At 50.0% G+C, this 27786-nt stretch overlaps 1 protein-coding gene across 5 annotated transcripts in view; it reads right to left on the reverse strand.

Moving 5' to 3' along the window:
- Positions 1–224: 224 nt before the first annotated feature.
- Positions 225–27786, reverse strand: part of FUBP3 (far upstream element binding protein 3) — a 48277-nt gene continuing 20715 nt past the window's right edge. For 2 of the 5 annotated variants that reach the window (XM_037007912.2, XM_073222802.1), the window contains 17 exons: positions 26296–26329; positions 23931–23980; positions 23480–23551; positions 22170–22227; positions 19999–20161; positions 18709–18807; positions 15970–16074; positions 14798–14900; positions 14229–14329; positions 11767–11908; positions 7936–8096; positions 7131–7195; positions 6774–6854; positions 6508–6584; positions 3765–3836; positions 2533–2660; positions 225–1566 (listed from right to left, as the gene is read on the reverse strand). In XM_037007912.2, the coding sequence (XP_036863807.1) occupies positions 1558–1566; positions 2533–2660; positions 3765–3836; positions 6508–6584; positions 6774–6854; positions 7131–7195; positions 7936–8096; positions 11767–11908; positions 14229–14329; positions 14798–14900; positions 15970–16074; positions 18709–18807; positions 19999–20161; positions 22170–22227; positions 23480–23551; positions 23931–23980; positions 26296–26329 (1520 nt within the window). In that variant the 3' untranslated portion in view covers positions 225–1557. The remainder of the gene's footprint in view (positions 1567–2532; positions 2661–3764; positions 3837–6507; positions 6585–6773; positions 6855–7130; positions 7196–7935; positions 8097–11766; positions 11909–14228; positions 14330–14797; positions 14901–15969; positions 16075–18708; positions 18808–19998; positions 20162–22169; positions 22228–23479; positions 23552–23930; positions 23981–26295; positions 26330–27786) is intronic. The other 3 variants (XM_037007913.2, XM_073222794.1, XM_037007914.2) reach the window with 3 other exon arrangements.

Raw genomic sequence — 27786 nt, forward strand, 5'->3', positions numbered from 1 at the left:
ACAAAACCTCTCAAGTCAAACTGTCAAATTATACAAGCCCATTCATATAAAATTAGCTTAACGAAGTAGCTAGAAGCCCGGGCTGTGCACCAACAAAGTCTGGCTGATGTAGTACAAGGTGATTAGCTAAGAACTGCAAAAATCCCGGCTTTTTTATTTCAGGTGGCAGGGGACAGGGGGCAGAGGGAGGAGTAAGCGAATGGAAAAATCAAACGGCCTAAAAATACTTGGTCCACAAGAAGTCTTGTGGAAATTTTATTATATAGAGTGTAAAATGAATTGTCAGTCAAATAAAAAGAATGCTTTAAAAAAAAAACATGCATAACATTTTCCAATTGCCTTTTTTAATGGTTAGACATTTCAAGCATTATAAAGAGAATGAGAAAAACCAGAACTGTAACGTCAGTACATTTCAAACGGAATGTCCCTCAGATCAATTAAAAATGCAAGAAAAAATAGCTTCGATTCCGTTTTTCTTTCCTTTAAAAATACATGTTATCTGTACAAGATACACTACAGTAAACATTGGAAATCATATTATCCCTTTTATTAAACCAAAATTATTTAATTCATATTGTGGTTAATACTAACTAGATTTATTCATTCATCTAGTTAATCTGGCAAATATTAAGAAAATATTTAAAAGAAAAAAAGCAAGAAACACCTTGGAATTAAAAAATAGTTACTACCTTTTTATGCAGTTTAATGTTCCACAGTGTTTGTTAAAAGTTATACTGAATTTCTTTTTAATATTAAAAATAACAGTATTTATATTTCTGAGAGAATAGAGAAAGGTTTTTTGTTTTGTTTTTTAAAACAAGCTTGGAGGTCTTAGATACACATTTGGAACCAGTAATGGAGACATGAAAAAAACGTATGCTAAACACATGAACACATTTTTATATTACCCCTTTAGAACTCTAGAAATTATACAAACCCTATAAAATGCCCCCTCCCAATCCCTGTTTGACAGCAATTATCTGTCTCAATTCAGAATTCACATAATTAATTACAATACATAATAGTTCAGTTTTTCAAAAAATGCAATAAAACCAGACAGCCAAGGTATAAGAAATTAGAAGTAAAACATTTAATGAATTTACACATTTAAGAATATTTAAATACTGTTTAAAAATTTTTAAAAAGAATTTGTTACATACCACCTAAGACTTCCAAGCCACTCTCTGTTGCAACAGAAAAACTGTAAATAAAAAGACACGCAAACAAAACAAAACAAAACAGAACGAAAACACACCATGTTGAAATGTCACTGCTCCGAGGCACATTCTGATGCCTGGATTTGCAGGTTATTGCTCTGCAAAGAATCCCAGAGCTTAAATGTTTGAAATAACAAACAAAAATAATAGAACAAAAATTATCAGCAATTTTTAGTAACTAATTTTCCCGATTTTTAGAAAAATTCTGTTAATCTAAATATAGTGTTTCACAGAACAAAACAAAGGTTCTTCATCAAAAGGTTTGCAAATCTAAAAACCTCTGTTACAAATAGGTTTTTGCTCACAAGGTTTTCGGGGAAGACGAGCCGCAGGTCATGTCCTACTGTTCCTGTGGAAGGAAGGAGAGAGAAATTAGTCTGACGGCAAATTCCCCAGGCCTAGTCTCGGGTCTGGGGCTCTGTCACTGGAGGCGACAGGTCACCCTCTCCAGCCGGCTCCACAACAGACAACAACACAAAACGTCTCAGCACCTTCTTGGGCCTCTGGTCATGGGGTGGGGCCCAGACACAACCCTCTCTCAAAGGGGACATGGTGCACCTCCTGCAGGGGCTACCAAGTGGAGAGGGAGCGGGCTGGGTACTTCTCAGCCACCCGCCAGCCCGCACGCCTCTCCCTGCTGGGCCCAGGCCGCAGCGAGATGAGCCTCCAGCTTTGGGCTCCGAGCCTGTGGTGACTGACACGCTGTCCATGGTGACCAGACTGCCACCAGGTCACCTGGAATGTGCCCCGTGGGAGCATCTGCCCTCCTCTCTATGTCGGTAAGAAGCCTGTTTGTGGCCTTGGGGTGGACAGTGCCCTCCAGGTTTCTGTGTGGGACCAAGCAATGTGCCCTCCCCTGGCTGCTCCTCGCTGCTGACTAGGGGTAAGGTGACAGCCCGGTGAGACCACCCTCTTCAACAGCAGCAGTGGCATGGGACCTTCTTAGTCCCTACTAGAAGAGCCAAGCTTGCCCAGAATCACCTAAGTTTCTAGTTAGGCAAACTGAGACCCAGAGGGAAAAACTGAGAGCCACTCAGCACCGTGGCCTGGGGCCTGGCTTTGAGGGAGACATCCTCGCAGGGGCTGCCTGACCAGTTCCTCTCCAGTGGCCTCCACCTGCTCTCTGTGGAGCGAGGAGGGCCAGGGGGCTGCAGGGGGGGGGGTCTCAGGGGACAGCAGCCATTCTGCGCAGCGCTGGGGCCCGAGCCGCTCCTCCAGACCCAGCGCTCTTGTTGCAGATTGGGCACACAAAGGCTTGAGAGAAGTGGGTTGGGGCTGGTCTGGGAGGTATCAGCAGAGCTGACTGGCTACAGACCTGGCTGTGGGCCTGGGCTTGCCCTAGTGTCTGCCCGTAGAAAGCGACCTGCTGCCTGTAATACTCGGCCCAGGCCATGGTGTAGTCGGGTGGGGAGCTGGCCTGGGGAGCGGCGCTCGCAGCGTGACCTGATTGACAAAGGGAAACAGAGGTTAGGGGGGGCGGGGATATGTATGGGTTGGCAAAGGACACGGTGAGTTGGCAGGATCCCATCCCCAAGATCTGGGACATCAGGAACAAGTGCCTGGTGGGCTCTGCCTCTGGGCGTAGTGAAGCTGGTGCTGCTTGAGAAGCCCAAGTGTGTCTTTTCTCCAGAACCACGGTCTCCGCACCTGCTGCTTCCAGTGCCCAAGCGGACAGGGAGAGAGGGAGGGGGTGGGGAGTGGCTTGGGGGCATGTGTGCACCTGGGCAGGTGGCCACTCTGTGGAGGCTGGATGCACAGGCGCCCGTGTCTGGGCCCCTGGATGTGGAAGGTCTGGGGAAGACAGGGCTTCTGGGCTTTTACCAGGTGCTGCAGACGATGATGGCCTCCGTGACACCCACCCGGCCTCCAGAAGGCTACTGACCAGGTGATGACTCCAAACGGAAGGTGGAGTTTCTCTGCCCAGAGCCCATCCACCCACCCACCGCTCTCAATGAGACCCAAATATTCAGGCTTGGTAGTTTGGGGCACACACACAGGATTTAGGACTAATTTAAATGATTCGCTTGTTTTTTTGGGCAGTTGTTAACCAGGTTTTCCCTTCTCTTTTTAAAGCTGGTCTGGTTTCCAGTCCTGAAGAAAATGCGCTTAAGCGGAGCAGGCACCTCAGCTCCCATTCCCACCCAGGCTCCCTTCCTGGAGTTTCTCCAGTTTTCCCTTCACCTGCCCTGAAATGACCACGAAGAGCTGGGCAGTGGCAAGACAGCCAAAGGCTGCCTGGCTGGGCTGAGTCCTGGTCAAGCAGTCAGAAAGGGGCTGGCCACGGCGGGCCAGCTGTCCCCGTGTCGGGGTGCCATGCCCACCTCCAGGCCCCTTGGAGTCCAGAGGGGGAGAACTCCGACAGGGAGGTGGGTGGCAAATGCTCTCACCAGACAGACACGCGGGGGAAGAGGGGGACGGAGACAGACATCGGATGGAGACACAAGGAAAGCACTAGAAAGAAAGGTGACAGGGAACCATGGACAGCTCAGTCTACAGGCTTGGAGCTGTGCCGGGGGGCCTGCTTGTTGGGAAGGCCAACACACTCACTCTGCTTTTTGTAATAGTCTTCCCAGGCCTTGCTGTGGTCAGGCTGGCTGCTCTGCGGCTGGCTCTGCTGGCCTGCGCGAAGAACACAAAAGCAGTCAGGCCTTCGCGCTTCCTCCCAGCCTCAGCCCCGAGCCTGGCCGCCTCCAGGCCCTGCTCCCTGCTCTCTGCACTCACTCACTCACCCCCTGGGCCACACGCTGCTCCAGAGCCCATTCTGGACCCTGTGGCCTGGGAAGAAGGTGGCAACAGGCCAGCCCTGGGAGGAGACATGTCAACACCCAAGAGGGCCTCCCCACTGGCTGGTAGGGGCAACAGTGCAACTAAGACCCCCTTGAGAATGGGGCTGGGCAGACGGTTGCCTCTTAAGGGCAACTGGCAGGAAAACTCTCAAACACCTTTAGACAAGGACTTGAGCTTGAGCTGAGGCGGAGAAGAGCCCCGGGGCCAGAGTGACTGCCATGTGAGGCTCCCTGGATCAGCCTTCAAGCAGGACAAAGAGCCTGCATGGTGCTGACCACTCTGCACCCGGCCCCTCTGCTCCAAGACTGAGATCTTTAGCTCCGAAAAGGCAGAACCGCAGGGAACATGCAGGGAAACCATCCAGACTGTGCTCAAGATGAGGGCATAAAGCAAGGTGCACAGAGTCGAGGGGGTGACACCCACAACACCCCCCTGACCCCAATTTACCCTGCGACCTTCTGGGGTAGGAGGGGAGTGGGCGTGGGGGGCTGTGGTACGTTCCTGTGCGGCACTGGTAGCAGACTGGGGGAAGGGGCGCAGAGCAGCAGCGGCCCACATGGGGAATGGAGAGAGCTGGGAGCCCTGGCCACAGCGACAAAGTTGGGGCCTCCTGTTCTGCTGAGGTCGGGGCTGGCTCGTGCACCCGCCTGCTGAGGCCCTGACGTCTTTTCACTGTCAGTCACGGTCTGCAGCAGGCAAACACGCTGCACAGCAAAACGTTTCCCTGCCAGTTAATTTACTGCGGACTGAAGAGATGTGGGGGGAAAAGGGTAGTCTGTGTGCGGGGCTGGGAAAAAAACCAGGTTGGGGGTAAAAAGGGGAGAAGACCTCCCCTCTCCCCCTACCCTGGGGCAGGAAGGGACTCGGACCCAGCCCTGGACACTGCGAACAGAAAGACCTGGTTTCTGGGAAGGCAGGAGCAAGGAGTGTGAGTGGCAAGACGAAGACCTCTTCCCTCAGATGCGGCAGCTGCGGGCAAGATTTTCTTCCAAACAAGATTCCACTGACCAAAACCGATCCTCAATTCCCAAACCTCCCAAGTAAACAAATAAAGCCCAACATCACAAGACGAAAGCTGGTCACTGGAAGAGCCCAGGCCTGACTGTTTTCTCTTACGCATCGCCCACGCCCGCCCATTCCTCCTGTCTGAGGCAGGCGGCGCGGCATGGCATCTGCAGGACCGCAGCCCCCCCGGGAGAAGGACGTGGCCCTCAGGCTTCAACGTACAGACATATATATGCTCCCCAGTCTAGGGTGTCTCACGGGTCTTCTATCCTGGACAATGGGGCACATGTGAACCTGACCTAGGTGGCTCTGCACCCTGGGGATGCCCTCTCATTGGAACCAGAGGAAACAAAACATGCCAGCCTCTGGGATAAAGTGGATGAAGTGAAATGGGAATGACAGATTCTAGGTGGTGTGCGGGCACTCATGGCGAGGTTCTGTAAAATATTCTGTGTGTTCAAGATGTTTCAAAAAAATAATATTGGGGAAGAAAAGGAAAAAAATACAACCACACAATTTCAGAGCTCACAGGCACTGAAGAAATCAAATCCAAACCCTGGAGCCTCTGAGAAGGGGTGCGCCTCCGGCCGCACAGCGCGGGTTCCAGACTCCCAGGGTGTTGTCCCCCTGGTGAACCTGAGCAGGTGTCCTGGGACGGGGTTTTTCAGCCAGCACTCTGCTCAAGGGCAAAGGGGTAGAACCCAAGACAGACCCTGTGCTGGTTCCTTGTGAGCAAAGCTGCAGGGCCTGGCCCTGCAGCCCGCATCTCTAGTAAGAGCCTGTGGCTCCACCGAAGGGTGATTTCCAAATAGGACGTGGGCAAGCCCTTCACTGGGTCAAAATAGCCACAGGTAAGGTGTTTGTGCCGTTTTTTGGGGGGTGGGGGTGGGAGGGACTATCCAAGATGGCCTCTACCAGTAATAAAACTCCAGAACGAGTGCAGGGAATGGGTTCGGTTCCAACAAGGACTTTCTTTGCTTTTCTTGGAGAGAAAAGTCTCGCATCATTCACCAGAGCGAATTCTCCAATTGGGTGCTTTCTGGAAGTTCAGGAGATAGAAAGAGCCCCTTTCTAAGAGGTGCTGGAGAGGAGGGGAGATGGTCGCCCCAAGGCCAGAGGAGGGCGGGTGGGAAGGACACCTAGCAAGCAGGGGCTCAGTTCACGAACAGAGGGGCGGGGCTGTGGGCGGAGCTAGGAGGAAGGACTCAGGGCAACCCACACCCCCCAGGAGGGGCAGAAGCCCACAGCTCTGAGCATGGAGTAGACGGGAAGGGAAGGGAAGGGAAGGGAAGGGAAGGGAAGGTGCGGAAGGAGTGGGCCAGGAGACAGCCCAGGGCCCCTGCCCATTCCCAAGCTTCTCTGAGCCCCCAGCCCAGGCCCGCATGCCCAGGGAGGTTCCTGACATCTCCGTGCAGGGGCATTCGGGCCCACCGGGTCAGAGTCCGAGGGAGAGCATTTCCACGGGCTGCACAGTCCCACCGCCTCCCAGGCCACTTACTTGGGACCTGCTGTGTGGGCTGCTGCCACGCCTGGTAGGTGCTGCCCCAGCCCTGGGTCAGGAAGGCCGGAGGACCACTGGGGAGGGCAAAAGAGTCACTCACTGCGTGTGGGTCACACCCCTTCCTCCCCGCCAGGGCCCCCTGCCGCCACCAGCACAGTCTCTCTTTACCCCCCACTCCAGGCAAGCACAGTGGGCCCTGCTGACGGTGGCCAGGTGGCGGCCCGACCGAGAACCCCGTGGAGAGCAGGGGCAGGCCCGCTTACCTCACAGGGGTGCTGTGGGGGTTTCCGTTCACTTTGGCAGCGATGCTGGGGAAGCACCCTGAGCTCCTCGGAGGAAAGGCACTGAGGGAAGAGGCGAGGCAGTGGCCTGAGTACCCCCTGCAGGTTCCCGCAGGCCCAGCCTCTCCAGCCCCAGGCGGCTCTGCATGGGGACGCAGGCAGTGACCAGAAGACCCTCTGCCCTGGGGGAGGGCTCTCACCCCGGTACTAGGCAAGCAGAGGGCTCCCACCACAGCTAGAGCTTGAGGCCTGAGGCTGGCACACCCTAGGAGGAGCTAGAAAGGGGGACCCCCCGGGAGGGAGCCAGTTCCTCAGGCAAGACCCATGCAAGAGACTCACTTCTGATGAGGTGGGGCAGGTGGCTGGCTGAAGGGGCTCTGTCCAAAGGCTCCGAGACTGGCACCCTGTCATGGGCACAGAGGGAACTCTCACTTCTGTCGGCCACGCCTCACCCGGGCCCGCCCCAAGGCAAACCAGAGTCAGGTGAAGTAAAGGGGCCCTATGGCACTCACACTAGCCTTCCTTCCCCGCAGGGGACTGTATGTGCAGAAATGGCTCTGCCCCAAGTGACCAATACCACCACAGCCAACACTGGCACCACCACAATTGCCCTGGCGTTGTCACCCTGGGGGTAGGGACCAACCTGCTTGACTCTCCCGTCAATTTAGGCTGGCCCACGGCTTTCTGCCATTCTACGTCCCCTTTGAGGTGAGCAGTGGCCAATCTGTCCTCCATCAACACTCCCTTTCTTTATCTGCTTTGAGGTGCCTGAAACTAAAGCCAAAGTCAATGAGAGCTGCCTGCGGGGCTGCCGCCAGGGCCGAGCCAGCAGGAGTCCAGGGCCGGCGGGGAGGCTGCTGCCCCAGCTGCTCATCTAAGCCTGCAGGGGACTCGCCTCTGGGGCCTGAGCTGCGGTGGCCGTGCTGAGTTCTGCCAGAGGGCTTCCTTCATCGCGTCTGGGCCTGGGCCTGGTGTCCCTGGGCCCCGACCTTCCCCCTTGGCAAAGTGGGAGGGGGTCGCCCTCATGTGGTATGAGGACTGGAAGGCACAGGAGGTACAAGGCTCTGGGGAAAAACAGGTACCTTGGACATCCAAAAGAAACCCAGCTACTAGTAAGCCAGGTGGGAAAGGGCCGTGTACGTACGCCAACTTTCTCATCTATGAGATGTCTGGCCACCTCGATCTGCTGAGGGATGCCCCGGATGGTGAATATTCGTAGGCCGGGGTCGGTGTTGGGAGGGGGGTTCCGCTGCAGCTCCACATGGGCTCCTGACTGCTGATTTATGCTTTTGATGTTCTCACCCCCTGCAGGCAGGAGGACATACAGCAGAGGGTAAGTGACAGCCACGGCAAGCCCACAGGCTCTGCGGAGCTCTGCTCCTGCAGGGGAAAAAAGGGTCTTTCTGGCGCCCCAACAGTAGAAAAGTACTTCCTGGTAACTTTAAAATGGTTCTGACAAAGACCAGCTCTCTCTCATTTGCAAATCGACTCATGAAGTGAAACCGAGGGTGAGGCCACGGACACCGTGTGGTCCCTGCTGCTCTCCAGCTAAGTGTCCTCTGCAGAGAGCAGGCTGGTCTGGTCGTTGGGTCTGGGCTGGGGCCTATGGCTCTACACACTTGGAGCTCAGCCCTGGGAGTCTGGCTCGTGGCCTCCCACTCCGGCAGGAAGCCTCAGCCCAGGGAAGGCACTCCCACCTCTTTCAGCATGAGCGACCTGCCAGCCCCTCCGTGGCACCGCCTGGGGCCATCACATGGCTGCTCCTGTCCCCTCTGTGGGGGGACAGGTCTAGACAGAGAGGCAGCCCGAGGACGGGAGCCACAGGCCTGGGTGAAGCAGGGCTGATGAAAATTTAGCTGGCCTCTTTGAAAAACCTGTGAGAGTCCAGTCCCTTAATAAAATCTGCCTAACAAAAGCTTCAACAGTTTAACAATGGTTCAATTCTTCTTTGGAAATTTCACAGAACTTACAGATCTGCTTTCGGGGCAGGGGGCGGTGGGTAGGCGATGGGTTGAAGAAGCCAGAATACAAGGGAAACTTGGAGCACAGAGTTTTGCAAAACTGGAAAAAGCCAGTGTGGAAATCTGGTGCTGGGTACCAGGCAGCCCCAAAAGCAAAGACTTACAGTACAGGCCAGTCTGTCGCCCCCTCCCCACCCAGGGTCAAACTAACCTCTAATGGCATCTGTCATCTCATCGGAACATGTCCACAACCCTTCAAGCACTCTGCCGGCCCTCCACCCCACTGCTGGAACGGCTGACAAGGGCGGGCATGGCCTGGGTCTTCCTCACCCTGAGAGGACGCTCAGGGGGGCAGAGCTGCAGGGGGACAGAGCTGCAGCCAGGCCCGGCAGCCCTTCCTGACGGCCGCACGAGCGGCTCCACACTGTGGGAAGGGCACCAGGAGGCTGGTGGCATTTAGAGAAAGCTCTGTTCAATGCTGGCTTATGCAGAATGTAGGTGAAGGTTTTTTTAATTTAAAAGCAAATTAAAACAAAGAACAACTCAGCAGACGGATGCGTGGTGAGCATGATTTTTTTGAAGTCCCGCTACAGTTGGAGGAAAGAGTCCCTGTGGTTCCTCCTTGCAGCAAACCTGCTGTTCAGGAGCAAAGGCTGATGCGGAAGGTCTTCGGCAGCTTCGCTTTGCCTCCAGGCAGGTGCGAGCCCTTCCCAGGCCTCTTAGGACTGACTACTCTTTACTCATAGGTCAATCGAGTTTTACCTTCTTCACACCCTGAAAAGTAGGTAGCTTTGCTCCTAAGCAAGTGTTTTTAGGGAGTAACAAAGAGCAAACAGTAGTTGGACACCTTCCTACCTCTCACCCAGCACCTGCAGGGATCCCCCCACCTACCGCCTCCGCCAGATGCCACTTGGGTCTGGAGGCAAGAGCACTAGCAAGAGGGCGCACGCGAACCCTGCAGGCGCCCCAGCACTCGCACCCGCAGCCCCACAGGCCCTCTTCCTTGAGGCCTTGGGAGCATGCTAATTAAGGTGACGAGGCACCACAAAACCACATGGGGCCAGAAGGAGTTAATTTAAGTTCATCTTCCTTCAAAATGAGGTCACCAGCTTGGCACATGGTGACTGTCTATAGACTCATTCAGCAGCCTGCTCCATTCTTCCATCTGATGGGGGGCAGAAGTGACCCACCAGCGGCCCCCCGGCTGGTCGTGAAATCGTAAAGCAATTAATCAAACCTGCTAAAAGGCCTGGCTGACAAGAGCAGGGCGGCAGCACTATCTGTCACTATCACCGTGTTTATCATGGAAATCCAGCAGGGGCCCAGGGAGGTACAGCGTCTGTCCAAGTGCTGGGGGTGTGTGTGTGTGCAGGGCCTGACTGTGTGTGGCTCCCTCTCCCGTCTCGCTCACCCACACGTTGTGTCTTGCCCGGGGAGGAGGAACATCTCATAACCAGCCCTGCTCCCCAGCCCACGTGCTTTCACTGGGCTCCTCAAGGCTGCTACTAGGGCACCAGCACAGTCACTGCTTGACTCTGCTGTCACTTTCCTCTGGCAATCACTCAGGATGACGTGGTAGATGACAAACTACAAGGGACTGTCCTATGAACACCAAACTTCCACCAACTATGAGGAAGTGTCACAGGGAGGGCAGCCAGGAAGCCAGGACGACACACAGTCACAGGAAAAGCTTAGGGACAAAGCAGTTTTCAAAGGCACAGAAACCTAGATCTAGACCCTCAACCTACAGGCATCACCCAGTTTAAACTCACAGCAGTCAAACTGGCAGTCTGGGCAATGTGCTGGGCTTAACCCCGGTGTCCCGGCAGCTAACTACCACCACATGTCCACTTGTCAGCATGTATGCCCTGTCAGAAACATCAAACCAACCCACACTGTTCCTATCTCTCTGAGAGGTTAATAATCTAAAAGGAAACACATTATCCTGGAGATAAATGCTTGAAAGTGCACACCGCCCTTGGGCAGGGCCAAATGCAGACACTGGGAGATGAATGAGAGGGTCACGGGGGGTCTGCACCTGCACCAGCTCCTGAGGAGGTACAATGGCAGCCGCAGGCTTCTGCTGGTGAGACACTCCCAAATCATGTTCTCTGGAATACTAGCACTTCTCCGACAGCTCGAGGTGTCTGGTGATCACAGAAACTGGAGAAGCTCTGGAGAGAAGCTCTACTTATTGTCTCCATATGCTACCAAATTCACGTGAGGGCAAATACAAAACCCAATGCCAGGCATGTTTCCGGCTGGCAGTGAGGCTTCGCTCTGGGTGCACAGGGAAGCTGAGCCACCGCCCTGCTCTCAGCGGCCCCTCCTAGGCCCCAGGCCCCAGGCCAGTGCGATGCGGCAACGCTAGGGCCTAGAAACCTTCCTGCTCTCTCCGTGGCTTCCCACTGATGTACGGGAAGGGGCCACATTAGGCACAAACAAGGGTTCTACTTCATGTTCCCAAAAATGCATAGGAACAGCTAACAAAGCAATTTCTATTTCCCTCCACAGGGTGTCTGTTACTTATGGTATATGTGTTGAAAGGATAAAAACCATTTTCACACGTTGTGCCAATAAAGACCACATACCCAAATCCTGTAAGGGAAAAAAAGTGACACACTTGTCAGAAAGCATCTTCACTTGAGAAAATTAAGTGATCAGTTTCCATAAGTCCCCTGGAGGTGAGGTAATGACTAATCAGTTGATCCACAAACATTCAGAGGCCCCTCATCTTGTGCAGGGAGTGTTTCAACAACCTAAGCTGCTTCAACAGGCAACGGGGCCTGAGTTATGGTTTGTTCATAAATGATAATGAACTGGCTCTGCCCCCCTTCACGAGAGGACTCATGCAAAGCAGGCCCCTGCAGAAGGCGGCTGATGCCATAGACCTGGCACCGTTAGCTGGTGCAGTGCAGCCAAGAGACCTCACTTCAGGCTCTGGGCGTACCCACATGGCCTGACTGCTCTCAGGTGAATAGCCGGAGGGGTTCACCCTGGCAGCTGCCTCTTACCTTTGCCTATGACAAGGCCGCATTTGTCTGCTGGCACTGTGTATGTTATCTCCTGGATGCCGCCAGGGGCTCCCACGCTCCAGTCACCGCGGCCACGGCCTCTTCCTCTGGCTACCGCGAGGCCTCCGAAGCCATCTCTTTCCTGGGAAGGAAGCAAAGCTCAGGTGATGATTTCTGCCCCTGCCACCAGTGCCACTTTTCATCTCCAGGGAGGAGGTTAAGTGACAGGGTGTAATCAATGCCACACATTACAGCCAGAGCACCTTTCCACATTTCAGACTCTGAAGTGTTCTTTAAAACCAGCATTAACACAAATCACAGGCACATTCAAGGAGGATGCGTGCAGATAAATGCATGGGGTTACATAAACAGCACAAATACGCCCAACTAAAACAGGCAGTCAGATATAAACTCCTCAGTCTGAAGCCCAATGTTCTCTTCCACTGAATTTTAACTACTGGGCCCTAGTCCACAGAGAGCAGGAAATGGTTTTCTTCTCAACTCGGAGGCTGCCCTTCATGTGGCTAACACACGCTTGGCCTGCCTGAAGCCGGACAGTAGATGCTGAAGAGTTGTGGGCATTTGCAAATGACACTTGAGTGGCCATGTGGGCCTCTGACCCTTCCCAGACAGGCTGCTCTGCAGACAATTCAGAACCTACAGTAGAAGGCAGAGCACTTCAAAGTCCAACTAACACGAACAAGGATAAAAGGATCTTAAAGAATACCTGGTGGTCCTGCCCTCCCGGGAGAGGGAGGGAAAAGGCCGGGTGCCTCAGCCTGTGGGCTGGGGATGGAACGGTCTGTGACTCCCTCTCACACTGTTCCCCCCAGCAGACAGCAAGCCCACGTGCAACACCTGATACAGAGGATTCCTTTCCCTTGAGGGCAACGAATCTCATTCCAGCCTTTGTCCTCTGAGCCACTTTGGAGCTGCAGCATTTAAGATCTTTTAAATGTTGAGGGCAAACCTGGTCCGGCTGAGAACTCCTTCATGGAAGGGAGCTGAGCACACACTCAGCACAGTGGAGGAATGTCTGGCAAAACCTGCTCATGTCGCATAAGAGTAAATTGAAATGTTTACCCAGAATCCCAACCAGCAGAAAGCTGAGGGGACTGGAGTGCTTTTCTCCTGCACTCCGCTTTTATGAGAGACAAATGAGAAGTAAACAAGGTAATTTTAGGGATTTATGCTGAAACACATAAGCGTGCACACACACGCACAGCCAGCTTTCTGTGCATGCTCCAGATTCTCAAAGACAAGAGTCTGCCACTCATTGCACAGCCTTGCAGTTCTGGGTGCATAAACTCTTTCACTGAAAAGGATATTAGGATCAGTGATTTTTTTCTAAACTTGCCGAACCCTAAGACTTGCCTGGGACCCTATTGCTGAAATTCAAGTCCCTCTCAGACATGTTGATTCAGATGGGGGATTACGTGGGAAAACCACCTGGTGTAAACCCTTCAGTCTACTGCTGAGAAAACTAGGCTTAGAGGTACTGAGGCCTGTCCCAAGTCACAGGAATAATGGCAAGGCTGGGATGACAATTCCTGGATTCTTTCTTAGCTTCAGTTGTCTCAAACTGTTTCTCAGTCCCACAAACCTGGGGGACACGCCAATGTGCCATGGGTCATGGCAGTTCCACAGAGCAATTTACAGTGGGGTTAGGTAGAGGTGTTAACTTGCACACAAGCTAACTCATATTCTGAGGACGTGCTCAGGAGCCAGTGCATGAATGTGGCTTTAAGGCTCTGGAAGATCCTGAAAGGTTTTCTAACACTAAGGTTAGATTTCACTTAATACAGTTTTTATTTATTTATTTATTTATTTATTTACTTTGGTATCATTAATCTACAATTACATGAGCAACATTATGGTTACTAGACTCCCCCATCATCAAGTCCCCACCACTTACCCCGTTACAGTCACTGTCCATCAGCATAGTAAGATGCTGTAGAATCACTACTTGTCTTCGCTGTATTGTACAGCCCTCCCCGTGCCCCCTGTACATTATGTCTGCTAATCGTAATGCCCCTTTTTCCCCCTTCTCCCTTCCTTCCCACCCACCATCTCCAGTCCCTTTCCCTTTGGTAACTGTTAGTCCATTCTTGGGTTCTGTGAGTCTGCTGCTGTTTTGCACTTAATACAGTTCTATATTAGGTACAACACTCAATTGTCTGAACCTTGGCAATCTGCACTGTATTTCTGCAAACAGTTTATACAATCAGGAACTTGGTGTGGAAATGAAATCTAGTTTCTGGAATAATAAAGGAAGGAGAGCAATATAGTAGCAGCAAAAATATGAAGGCGGGAAGGAGGCAGATGCAGAAAGGCCGACAACTGACAAGAGCACTGGTGTCTGATAATGTGACTTGAGGGGTGACTGCTGCCCCAAGCGCCGTGTGTGTGGCACTTGCTGCTTCTGTGTGTGAGACATCTGAACTCTGGGGAGCTGGACCCACCTGTGCCGTAAGAATAAGCTCATTGATGACATGTGCCGCATGCTGACATCGATCTGGGGGTCCCATGACCTGTGCAGCTCTCTCTGGACTAATACCGTCGTCTGCGGAACCAAGTAAGAGATGCCATTAGGAAAAACAAAATTTACAAGGAAGCAAAAGTCAAGCTTATGTGCAGTCAGCATTCCTACCAGCGCCAAAGGGGTAATTAGACCATCACCATAATATTCGAGAAATCTTTCGGACAGGGAAGTGAGTATGGCTGCACCTTTTTGCCCGGTCCATGTCAGTACTCACTGAATTCAACTGAACTCAGTACACCTAGAAACTCCTGGGCTACCTGGGCTAGGGCGTTCTGGCACAAACAGGGTGACCAGGCCAGTTCCAAGCAAAGACATGAACAGCCAGAGGAGAAACCTAGACTGGTAATTTGGTGATAAAATGTTGCACCAGGAACTGCAGAGGGGTAGGGGAGAGGATGCATAAATGAGCTCATCACAAAGTCCTTTCTCGTTTGGGTGTTTTATAATTCTTCATGACACTAAGCGTTTTTGAGAGTCATTAAAACCAACCTGGTTTGAACTGAATCCTGACTCCAGCGTCATTCTGGATCTTTTTGATCATTTCCCCATTTCTTCCTATTACAATCCCAACAGCAAACCTAGGCACAGACACCTGGGAACAGAGAAAGAAAACCTCATTTGAGCTTTTTGCAAATCTGTCTTTTCGTCAAGGAGATTTTTTTTTCTTTTAAACAACTTGATTTTTATTTGCAGTGCCTTTCTGGAAATGACATAATAAAATGTATTTTATTTTCCTCTTATGGTTGATGGTTGCATTCCTGCCCATTAAATGTACCCAATAAGTCTGAGATTTGATGGAAATTGTTATAAAAATTAAACAACACAAGAATAAACCTTACAGATTAAAGAGGAAAATGGCAAATTTATCTTCCAAATTCTATGAAATAGGCATAAATATACCATACACACTGATTATACTAGAGGTCCTTTAAAATTTTTTTCCTCCCACTTTTTTTCATTGTGATAAAACAAACAGAAGGTAGTATTTAACCATTTAAGTCATTATAAAGTATACAATTTGGTGGCTTCAATACATTCACAATGCTATATAACCATCACAGATACCTACACCCCAAAACCTTTCTATCACCCCCCATACAAGCTCCACATCCACTAAACAGTGACTCCCCATCCCCAGCCCTGGGAACCTCTCCTGTACTTTCTGTCTCTTTGAATAGGCCCCTCGAGGGACCTTCACATACGTGGAACCTTACAGTATTTGTCTTTCTGTACCTGGTTTCTTTTACAAAGCCTAATGTTTTCAAGGTCCCTCCATGCAGCATATATGAAAATTTCACTCTAAAGGATAAGTTCTGATCCCATTCCACCTCACCAATAAGTCAGGCTTCCAAGTTTGATACAATCACAATAGATCACCAAGAATACCTGGACTTTGGTCTTCACCTGGGCAGTGGGATAAGCTTTCACGTAAAACCCCCAAACCAGGGTGAATGGCCCCATTCCCTGCTACACACGCAGCCGGCTCCTATCACCACAGGACCCCCAGTCCTTCCCCAGGTTCCCAGGAAGTGAGCACACTGTAAGGCTTTGCAGATGAGACGGAAGATAAGTAACTTGCTTAAGGTTAAAGAGCTATTAGAAGTGTGACCCACAAACTTGACCTAATCTCATTTGCCTGCTAACACGCGATCCAAGTATACCTCTATACTGCCTCCTCCCACGCGGGAGCCGAAGTCGCCGCGCACACCTCGGAAGTCAGCTTGATCTTTTTCTCGGATAATCTCTAATACCATTTCTCTTGCTTGCTGTATAAACACAGATAAAAGGCATTATGGAAAACAAAATCCTGAAAAAAGACATGATGCCAGGTTAAATTTCAAGATCGAATCCTCAGGTTGGGCTTGAAGACTCAGAAGGTGCTCAACCGTGGGAGGACTCACTTTTTACATAATATAGAGCAGGGGTAGGCTGCTAGTACAGACCGTATAGATCAAACCTTAAATGCATGTTCTTTACATTTGCACAAAATGCCCAGATACGGGTCATCATCCTCTTTTAAGCCACAGCTGGATTAGCAGGTTTGTGTGGTAAGAACGTGACTATTATCACCTTGAGGGGTTTCAGCACATAGTTTCTTTTGAGTGTGTGTGAAGGGGGTGTGGTTTCTGAGAGCTCCTGGGGGCAGGTTCCATGTTCCATGAGAGGAAATACTACCAAGACCTCCATCGTAGAGGGAGCTCCAGCGAGGCAAAGGCGAACGGCAAGCCCGGACGCCCGAAAATACCTTCCTGCACTCAGAGACCAAACATCCCGATTACTAGCCGGCAAGAGCCCCCCAGACCTGACCGCCACCCCCCAGCCATTCAGCATCCTCTCCTCAAAGAATCCACCAGTCAGCACCTCCTGCCTGCACCAGTACCAGCCCCACAGGAGAATCTGCACTAAAGTTCAACTGTACATAGTGACTCAAGGTAAAGAGGGAACCCAGACCGAGTCCTGGTTCCGGAAAAACCAAATCGAACAAAAACAAACAAACAAACACAAATACCCAGAACAGCAATGAAATCTTATTAGGACATTTGGGAAACTGAATGTGGACTGGCTATAAGATGCTGTTACGGGATCACTATCATTTTTGTAGACCTGGTTTTGCATAAATTAGTTCTTAGGAGATACATGCTGTAAGATTCAGGGGTGGCGGGTCAATAACACCTGCCACCTACTTACACGATAAAGCAAAAAAAATTAAAAGTTTCTGATGTGTTTTTGTCAAGGTACATATGTAAGGTAATGGTTTAAAACAAGACTGAGGGCCAGTGATTAAATGCTTCTTTCCTTAGGCTCTGTTCAGTGGTGCCACAGACACATAGCAAAAGGAGGTAGGGTGAGGGGCTCAGGTATCCACTGTTCCTTTTCTTCATGTTTAAATTTTTCATAATGAGAGGTAGGGAGGGAAAACATGACAATTTACCCTGAATATAGCAAATAGCTTTTCGCAGATAAAAAATGTGTCACGCACATAGTTCTAAAATAAAAAAATACTAAAAACCTTTTGTTAAAATGATTTGCCTGCAAATTCATGAAACCCCAATCAAATAAGCTGTTTGTTCAGGTATCTTTTCTACAAAAGACAGAATCAAAGATTTCGACAGAGAAGGCAGGCAGGAAGGGCTGATGGGAGGCAGGTGTTCTGGTGCCCAGCACAGCTCGCCAGCAGGCCTGCTCTGCATCTCCAGTTCCTTCCAGAGAGTTCTACAAGATCACAGCAGTGGAGTCCACAAGCTGGGGATGAGCCATGTGGGAAAGATTAGATGCAATCTGATTTTTAAAAGCCCACCTGTTAACATTGTAAAGTGGTTAGAAACTCTGGGGAGGAAGGCACCTGGGTGACCCTGGCCTCAGGGGTGGAGGCGGAGCTGCACAACTGACCAGAGCCAACGGAAAGAACAATTTAATCACTGGCCCTCAATCCAGTTTTAAAACCATTATTTTACAAATGTACCTTGACCAAAAAAACTACCAATGACATCAATCTGAGTTAAACTGAAAACAGTGTTAAGAATTGGGGGAAATATCTGGAGACTGGTAATGCCCACTAGGTCAAAGCCCAAAGGAGGAACCCACAGAGGAACTGCTGCTGCTGAGGACTGGCTCACCAAGGCGTCACCCTTGACCTACTCTAAATGCAGCAAAGGCATGGCCGGCTGCAGCAGGCAGGGAAAAGAGCATTCCCATTTCAAGGGAACAGACACAACCTTGTACCCCACAGCCCACTCACATTCCTACTAATAGTAAGAGCTGGAGGGTAGAGCCACCCAGGTGATTTAGAACTGGGCCTCTTACTGCTGTTGGCAACCAGGGCTGACCTCTGTGGCCAGGGGCTCAGGGCATAGGACACTTGCTATGAGGACACACATGTGCTGTTTCGAGCTAACCTCCCAGCCCTGCAAAAATGGCCCAAGAGAAAGAAAACAAGCCAAAAAAAATAAAAGCCAAACAGAGCCTGTATCTGAGCTGACCATATCCAAACAAACAACATAACAAAATACTGTAACAGGTCAGAAACTGTGCCTGATCCATGCTGCACCGTCTAACACCACCTTCGTTTATGGAAATGCTCTGTATGTGCACCGTCCATGATGGCTGCCACCCTCCACGTGTGGCTCTTGGAGCACTCAAAATATGGCCAGTGAAAATGAGAAAACTCAACCTGTACTTAAATCCGAATTCGTTTAAATAGCCACAGGTAGTTGGGGCCCTGGTGTTTGGCAGGACAACCCTATATTCTTTTCACCATCACACCCAGTTTGGGAAAACGGCTTACTTTCAATAAAGGAACATCCAGTTTATGATTTCCTGAGTGACAGAGAGGCGCCGCAAGTTACTACTATAGATGCCCCCACACCCAGGACCTGCCCGGTCCTCAGTTTCCTTCCTACCTGTACTTTAAACGGGTCTCCGGTGATTCGAAGAGGTTTGTCTGCTCCCGTAGGCAACGGGCCATCCTGGATCATGACCATTTTCACACCGGTCCGCTCCTGTGGGGATGCACACACCGGCAGGGCCCTCACTGCCATGGCCCAGGAATCACGGGGGCGAGCTGGGTCCCACCTCCCACCAGGCGCTGCCCTCTGAGTGCTGACACAGGCCGTGCTGAGCTTCCAAGTGCGCTAAGGAAAAGTGCTCCCCAAGACTGTCCTCTTTCCCAGGCGCTAGGGTATCTAAATATCAATGAGTGATTTTTATGAAGCACTGGGCAGAAGTGCTCTAACGCCCTCTGGTCAGAGCTTGCGCACAGCCAGGAGGGGGAAGTGGTAAGAGGGCTGTGAGTGAGCTGCCTGGGGACCCAGGGTGATGGGGTGGGAGACACCAAAACTTGGGTGCTGAGATCCCAAACCCTGCACACAAGAGTCCACACCAGAGTGTCTGCTGCAGGCTGAGGACCGGGCTGGGACACTGGGCAGTCCCCACCCTGACCTGCAACTACCGGGGCCCCACAGCTGAGGTTATAAGTGCCTTCATAACTAACCAGGCGGCAAAACTAACTTGAACCCATGAAGCCCATTTCTAGCCCTTCTCCCACTGAGTGCACCTATTCCTATGTAAAGCTATGGTCATATGCATTTGATTACTGGGGGTGGCCCCAGAGCTTGCAGGGGGTGTTAATTCTGTACCACATCTGGCCTCACATGTCTCAGGAAAGGGCTTCTGGAGCTAAAAGCAGCTGATGGTCATGGAGCATGCACCCAGTGACAGGCTCTGTGCTAAGGGTCTTACATAAATGCAACACAATGGGTTATTACTGAAGCTCTACTGCAGTGGTGAGGCAATACTTCCCTGCTTTCACAGACGAGGACCCCGAGCCCTCACAAAGCATGTGAACGACCTCAGCTTGCACAGCCAGCCATGGCAAGTGCTGGCTCAGAGCCCCTGGCTCTGGACATGGTTTTGTCTGAGATGTCAATTGATGGTAAAAACAATCCTAACAGCTTCACTGCAATGATGGCTCTCGCAAGTTCACAGGCCCAAGACTTGGCATCAGGCCTGGCCATGCTAAATGCCCAGAGAATACCTGTCACGTGGAAGAGCGAGGAAGGCCCTGGGTGGGGTCTCAGAAGGGAGTTCGCCCCGTGGCAGCACAGCCCCCAGCCGGCCGAGGTAGTCAGGGAGGGCGCGCACTCCCGAACCGGGAAGGCCGGGCAAGGGCTGCTCTGCTAAGGCTCACCTACCTGCAGCTGCTTTATCGTCTCCCCGCCTTTGCCGATGACCAGACCCACTTTGGACGCGGGGATGAGAATCTCCTGGACAGTGCTGTTGCCGTCTGTGTCGTTATGGAAACCAGGCCCGTTCCGACAGCGGTCCACAATCTGCCCCAGGAGCCGTTTGGCTTGTCTTCAGCGGGGGAAAGAACCGTACGAGAACCAGCGTTAAATCAATGTGCCAGGTACTCACGAGAGGGAAACAGCACCAGGGGAAACGTGAAGGAATCCGGGCAGCCCTCCATCCAGCTCCAGCTCCTGCCCCCACACCCGGGAGGTCTCTGCCAGCCGCCACACCACTGGGCTGGAACTTAAAAGCAACACACACCACGACACCAGGCTCCAGCACAGCTGCCTCTCAAGTCCACCCTCCGCTCGAGCGTGTGTCCTGTGCTCACTCCACACACGTGTCCCGTCTCCTATGAGAAGGTCAGCCACTCAGGCGGCAGAGACCACCTCTCTCACCCTTTGCACCTCTCTGGTCCCCAGTCCAGCATAAGCCCTTCTCACAGAGTACACACTCAACAGACGTGTTAAGTAAGGACAGGAGAGAGCAATGAGAAAGATGGGAAGAAAGCAAGCCAGGATTAGTAGTCATTGTCTGAATTCCCAAGCTCCAAATTCCTTCTCCATAACCGACCGGACCGCTCTATGACTTTTTAGCTGAGGCTACAAACCACACGTTCAGTTTCAAGGGGCGGGAACAGCAGGAGGCAGCGCCCTGGTGCGACTGCACAGTTACAGGCACCTGTTTCGTGCTTTTCACGTCAGATTTTCAGGCCCCCACATTCCACATGTAACGCTATTTTGTGCTGACTTACTGGGAGGCAGGGGAGGGAAACTACAATGTTGAAAGTATACAACCCAGCCTACCTAGATCACCTGGTAGGCCAGTTTCCTTTTCTGCACCAGAATCCGCCTGGCCATTACTTGCAGTATTTACTCTTTAAATCGCCACGCACAATCTATTTGCTGGGTCCTCTAATAGGGAAGAACTCAGCTACTGAATAGGCTGGCTGTACTGCTCACTGAAGAAAATAAAATTATTTCTTCCTGAAGTTATAATCCCATTGCCCAGACTGCTCGGGGAGAAGAGAAAGCAGGAATGGTTAGAAGAGAAGAATGGAGAGAAAGGCAGGACACAGATGTTTTTGCAGTCTTGAGCCTTTGTGTAGAGAACCAGCCTTGCGGATCTTCTCAGTTACAGCAGCTTTTTAATATTTTGCTTGTGTACTAGATTAACCTGTGTTGGAAGAAAAATGCCTCGACTCCAGCAAAACCATCTCGCTTGCCCTATAATGCACACCTGCCAGCGATATTATTCTGGTTCACTGCTTACAGTGTTATGGTAGAATAAGAGAATTTAAACTCATCTAGACTCCCTGAGAAATGGAAACAATAAAACAGCTCTATCTACTGAGCCAGACATAATCTTAGCACCCCTGCCCCCAAATGCAATGCTGCTCCGTAGATTGGAGGAGGAAAGCTAGCAGACTCTAAGTTAGCACATCCCCTTCCCCCAGGAGGTTCCTGGGTTTATGAAGCTGCGTCTGGTACAAGGCTCTGAGCACGCATATACCACAACAGGAAAGCTGTGCTAGTCCTAAGCCTGCACAGGCCCTGAGAGTCAAGACACCCTCTGGTCTGTCTGTATGGCCCTCTGAGTAGAGCAACAGCCAGGAAGATTCAATTCACTCGGTTCTCAAATATCTGAAGGGCCCTGGGATCAGCCCCAGGCAAAATGCCTGGTACCAGGATCCCCAGTGGTTCACAAAGTGACAGGCTTACTAATCGAGACCCGATCAGATACAGGAGGTATTAACAAGGAAGCAAGCTGATTAGAGCATTCAGGCAGGGTGAACGTACACTCTTTGAGAACTTGGTTCACGAAGTACATGTTATGACAGCTGTGAGAAATTCTGTAGGGTTAAAAAAAAAAGGTGATACCTTATTTGTTTAAAGTAACAGAAAACTCCCTGGGCGAGGCAACCTCCCAGATCCTTCTCTACAGAAGCATCTGCCTTTGTGGCCAGACTGCAGCACGGGTTGACAGTGTTCAGTAACAGTTCTGCCCTTCCGTTTCTCCCCATTTGGGGAGGGAGGAAAAGAGTGAAAGGAAAAAGTAAATAAAATAAACTTACTCAATACTTTCTGGGGTTCCGGTAAGTACACAGGGCCTCTCTGGAATCCCAGAACTCTCTATAAGAAGAATCAAGAAGGTGAGGTGTGTTGGTGGGCATCAGGCAATGGTGCACCTCTGCCTCTGGGTGCACGTGCACACCGTCTCTCTGGACTGGTTGCTACACGGGCCCCACAGAAGCTCCAGCTCCCAGAAAAAAGACAGTTTGCTTCCACTTGTGGAGACAACACTGAGCTGGTAACTCCACCCTCAAAGTAGAAACAAGTCCTGTGGGGGAAGCTGGGAGCGCGCAGCAGAGGTTCCTAAGCTGGCCCTGATGACCAGTCTCAGCTCTGTTTCTGAGCCACATGTGTGCTAAAATAAGTGCTTCAGTCACTGAGCCCACTGTTCCTCAGTTTCTCCATTTGCAGAGTAGTTTAAGGGTCCCTGGCTTGCAAAGGGCTCTGAGGCACATTAGTGAGGAATTTAATAGTATTTCACACCAGGGTTATTACCAGTTATTGTACAAATATCCCAAGCGATCAGTGACATCTATGTAGAACTGATTCCAGGCCACAGACAAGAGAGGAAAATCTTACGTGCCAACAATACATGACACTTTACTTTGTTCCTAAAAAAGCTGTCTCTTAATATTCTTACTTAAAAAAATAAATAGCTAACAGCAGTTTTGGCCTTCAAGACACTGCATATAGCAAGTATCCTTTAAAATGACAAACATTTCTATAGCTGAATATCTTCCAAACCCCCTTTCTCCACTATGAAAAGAGGTCAAACTCAAATTAGATGATAAAACGATAAATAAAACAAACTCTTCTTCCTCAGTGTCTCTCTCCACATCACACAGTCAAAACGGAACCAGCTGGGAGAGGTCCTAAACTGTGTTTAACATGTGCTAATCCCTAGTGGGCCTTTTGCCACAGAGGGCAGTGGCAGTCTAATCCAGGGAGCTGGCAAGCAGTCCTCAGGAGCAACCCCAAAGCCACAGGACTCTGCCAGGCCCCACTACGTCTGGCATAACATTCTGGTGCAGAAAACAGAGGTCCTAGGGCAGCAGGTGTTGGCAGGGACCCCACTGGGCCACAGCACAGCAGAGGGTCTCCCTGAGAGGCCAGATGGGTTGTCCTGCTTCTGCTCTGGTTTTACTTGTTCTATTCTGGGAATCCAGCTCAGAAATGCAGGAAAAACAGCAATCATGTATACTTACCCAAGCCCCTAAACCTCTACGTAATGAGCAAAGGTACCGGAATCTGGAAAACTTTGCAAAACACCGATTTCTACCAAACTGAGATCCATGAAAAAAAAAGCCCTTACCTGAAGCAATCTGAATTTTGCAACCAGATTCTGCCTGAATCCGTGAAATCTGCTCACCTCCCCTGCCAATAACTGAAACGAATTGAACAGGGTCAGAATATGCTCCCCATTCCATATCTAACCATGCATGAATGACTTAATTAATTCAACAAACATTTACTCTGGGCTCACAGCATGGAGAATCAGGTAGGCTTCCTGTAAGGCCACAGAAACTGTCCGTGAAACACAGCAGACAGAGGATACTCTAGCTGAAGTGAGGAGAGCTGGGGGAGGGGAAGGGACCTGGGGCCCACGTCCTGTTCTCTCCCTCAGTCTGGAGGGAGCTCTGCGGCACCCCAGGGCTCCAGGGAACAGTGTGCAAGGCTTGCTACTACAGGTGACACTCACACTCAGAAAAATTAAAATGGAAAAGACAGGAATTAGGGACAAAATGAATAATATGAATACTTACTAAATCCAACCATTTTATCAGGCACTTTAAATTCTTCTGTTATTACTGCCCTAAAAACAAAGAACATTTGGAAAATTTTATAGAAGGAAGAATTCAGCAGCCCCTTTCAGTTCCCCAAACCTCCCATACTAGCAACACTGGAAGATAAAGGCTTAAACTAAACCATGTCAGTTTGGCCAAGTTCAAAACGACCTACAAAGAGCATCACCTAATGAACCCTTTGGCCAATGGCTCCTTGAGAAGAGCCGAGCCTCCCTCTCCTGGTGCCAGAGGAAGAAGCCTCTGGTTTTTCATTCAACCACCAAGTCTACCACCAACTGCCTTTTCTTCACACGGCTAACTTTCAGTCTTGCTAACACTTACTGAGGCTGGTGGTGTTTAGGCTTCTATTCTGGGCTCCTCTCCAGATGAATAGATACTCAACTCTCCTTCCATACTCCTTGTTTCCCAATCTTTTTATTGCTTTCTGGTCTCCCTCTAATTATCTTTGTCTGTTAGGGTGAGATGCCCCAAATGGAACCAGTATATCCAACGGAGGTCTAATCAGTGTTGACCAGGAAAGAATAATTACCTCACTTACTCTGCAAGGTAGTTCTGTTAAATGTTATCCCATCCATTATGTGCTTTTCTTTCTTTTTAAGAAACAACTACTGCACTGGCTCTTGCAAACAAACCTTCAAATTTGCCATAGAGTGCATTGTGGACAATACCCAATCTGCCCAACACCCCAGAAAGCAATTAAATCTAAACATTTACCTTAGGAGGAAGCTAAATGCAAATAGTTCAAGGAAAAGAAAACAGTAAGCATTTTAAAACCTTTCGTGCAGCTGGCTTTCTACCGACCCCAGAAAGGGCAGAGTGAAGTCGCGTTTCTCGGCAAAGAGCCACACTCAGAAGAGATGTGACGGCTGAGACAGCACTTGCTGCGGTCACCTTCCGACAGGAGCAGGGTCTCCTTCTCACGGAGCCCGCCTCCTCAGGTTTACGTGCATGCCGGGATTTTCCCTTCCTCGTGGGGTATTCATGTTAGCCCCCAAACCAGACAATTCAGGCTTCCTAACCAGTGACACTGAAGACCTGGATGCTGAGCTCCCAGCCTGCAGTGGCCTCAGGGCCCTGGTGGGAGGTGGGCGCTCCCAGTGGCAAGGGTAACAGCGCTCCTTCTGGCATATGCAGCACAAACTGGCTGTTCTCAGAACATATTACTGGGGAATTTACTAGGAGGGGTTCAACACTATCATAGCACAAAACATCACAGAACTCAGGCAGTTACCGAGCCCTTCAAACAATTTCCACAGCTTCTCTTTTGAGGAAAAAACGGATTAAGACAAAACATTCTGAGCTTCCAGGAAGACAAATCTTCATTCTAAATGCAAGGATAAACTGGTCTAGTGTACAAAGTATAAACATTTTGGAAAGTAAAATCCTAATTTCGGCTTTATAGGAAAGTTAATTCAATACTGACAACAACCTCATTTAAATTATTTTAATTCATTGAAAAACAAAGGAAACAAAGACACATCACCACCAAAACCCAGGATACATCTTTTGCATAACTGATGCCTGGTGACTCCTAGAAACTCTGGAACATCTGGGTAGAATACATGAGGAGGTAACTGTATCACTGCTGGTGAAGGTTAGGGATATGTTACAGTAACACCCACAGCACAAAACTTCACCCAGTAGGGAAGAGAAGCTTTGGGAGAGTTTCCTGAATATTTTATCCTCTTTGAACGGATAACATCGTGACCACAAACACCCTACCTTACAGACTCGTCTTTCTAAAGCCCGGAGGTCTTTGTATCTAAGTCCTCAATGTTTAAGGGGAGACTGTGTGGAGAAATGGAGGGAGGAAATCAACTGGGCACCCACCCAAACTTCTTGGGCAAGTCCCAATCATCACAGCAGGAAGACGAAGCCAGCCTCTGGCCTCCCCAGCCCATGACTCCTCGAAAACCAAAACCTTCATCTTGTGAAAAGTCCAACAACTCACAATTCTTCCAGACAGCTTCTCAAGTGAAGGGGTGAAGGATTCATAAAACACTGGGAAAGTCATCAAACTGGGAGGGACGTTCTCATATTCTCTCTTTTTACATTAAATTCATGGGGGCAGAAAGAGCAGCTCCAACATTCTAGAAGTCTTTTAAGTTTACGCACAATGGCTGATTTTCAATACCTCCTGTTAGCGTATCCCCTGAGCTTACACTGCCTTGGAAAGGGCTACAAAAGACTTGAGTCTTAAAGATATCTAGCCCATGGTTTTTCACACTCTCAACCTCTGACTTTCTAACACTCTAGTACAGATGGTGGATCAATAAACAATTAGAAATGATCAATAAATAATAAAACATAACCCACTGCTTACCTTTGATGTACCAAGGCCCCTAACTGGTTACCTACTGCGGCAAAGAGAAAGAGAAAAGAAAAATCAAAGCATTAGCACGGATAAACTAACTCCATCCCCACACGAGTTCTTACCATTTGAGGGGAAAAGAGAAAGGCAGGAAGAAAGCAAACAGTGATTTAGGCTCAGTGGCTGCAATGAATGCGTTACATGATACGAACAGGAGGGGACGTCTTCATCGGCAGTTTCTAACCCAGCGGCCAGCTGAACACAGGGTAAGAAATTGATCCGTGTGTCTGCACGCTGGGAGGCCTGGGAGAAAATCCCGCTTGCCCAAATCCCCCTCACCTGCTACCTCACTCCTGCTCTGGATCCTAACTAAATGCAAAGATGGTGAGGGTTCCCTCTTTCTCTTTTTAAAACAAATGAGAAGGTTTAACCTCCTAGCTCAGAAGCATTGTTAAGGACAGCTGGGCAGCGGTAGTCACTAAGAACACGCATGTTTGTTCCTGCTGCCCATGGGGCATCCCCCCTTCTTCCTACCTTCCCAAGAGCATAAGCACCTCAAAGAGAGGTGGCCTCATCCCTCCTTGGGCCTCACTGACCCACCAGAGCAGTCCATCTGTAGTGGACTAAGATGCAGCAACTGCCTCTCAAGCCCAATTCACAGAGACAGCAGTGCCAAACAGCCTCTTATTAAGAAAACCAACTCTGTAATCACATTCCCACAAAACCACTTTAGCTATGCTTGTGCTCCACTTTCTCCTTTTTCAGCTATTGATGAGTGTCTCCTTCACCATCAACAAAAATGATTCTGGGTGTTTCTCTTTTGGAAAATGCAACCCAGGAAATAGGGTCAGCAGACAATGAAAAATTATAAAACCATAACATGTTACAAGAAACTGAGTGAGTCTTCCAATGTGCTAACAAGAGCATTCCAAACGGATGTCTCTGGGAAAAGCTGTGAGGAGGACAGGTACGATGTAAGTGGGGAAGGATCAGTTACATCAACTTCAGAACAAAGAGTGAAATGGTTTGACATCTGAAATACAGGGATCCAATTGCTCTTCTTTCTGCTTCCACTTAACCCTGTCCTTCTCTGACTGGACAGGAGTCAAAGGAAAATAAACCAGATTATGGTATTTTAAAAGGAGAAGAAAACGCACACAGAGACAATGTTAGCAAAAAGTAAACGAAGCTACTGAGTCAATACATATTTCTCTTGGATCAATAGCAAGATAATGGTCTGCAGCCAAAATATTGACATTATTTACTATTAATCTGCTTATCTCAGGAACAAGAAAACTGTTTTTTATTGAATCTTAAAGTCTTCTTTTTGCACTTCCAGTTCGAATATGACACATGCTCTTACTTGGGACAGGCAGCGTTCAGATTCCCACTCCACGTGCAAACGGGACTATCAGCAGATGAGGAGAGGAATCCTTGTCACACACTCAGCCCCTGGATGCTGAGAGAAGTATGACCACCACGCAACGCAGCAGGCGTGAAAAA

This window comes from Manis javanica, chromosome 2, assembly GCF_040802235.1.
Source record: "Manis javanica isolate MJ-LG chromosome 2, MJ_LKY, whole genome shotgun sequence".
In the NCBI taxonomy this organism is placed as follows: Eukaryota; Metazoa; Chordata; class Mammalia; order Pholidota; family Manidae; genus Manis; species Manis javanica.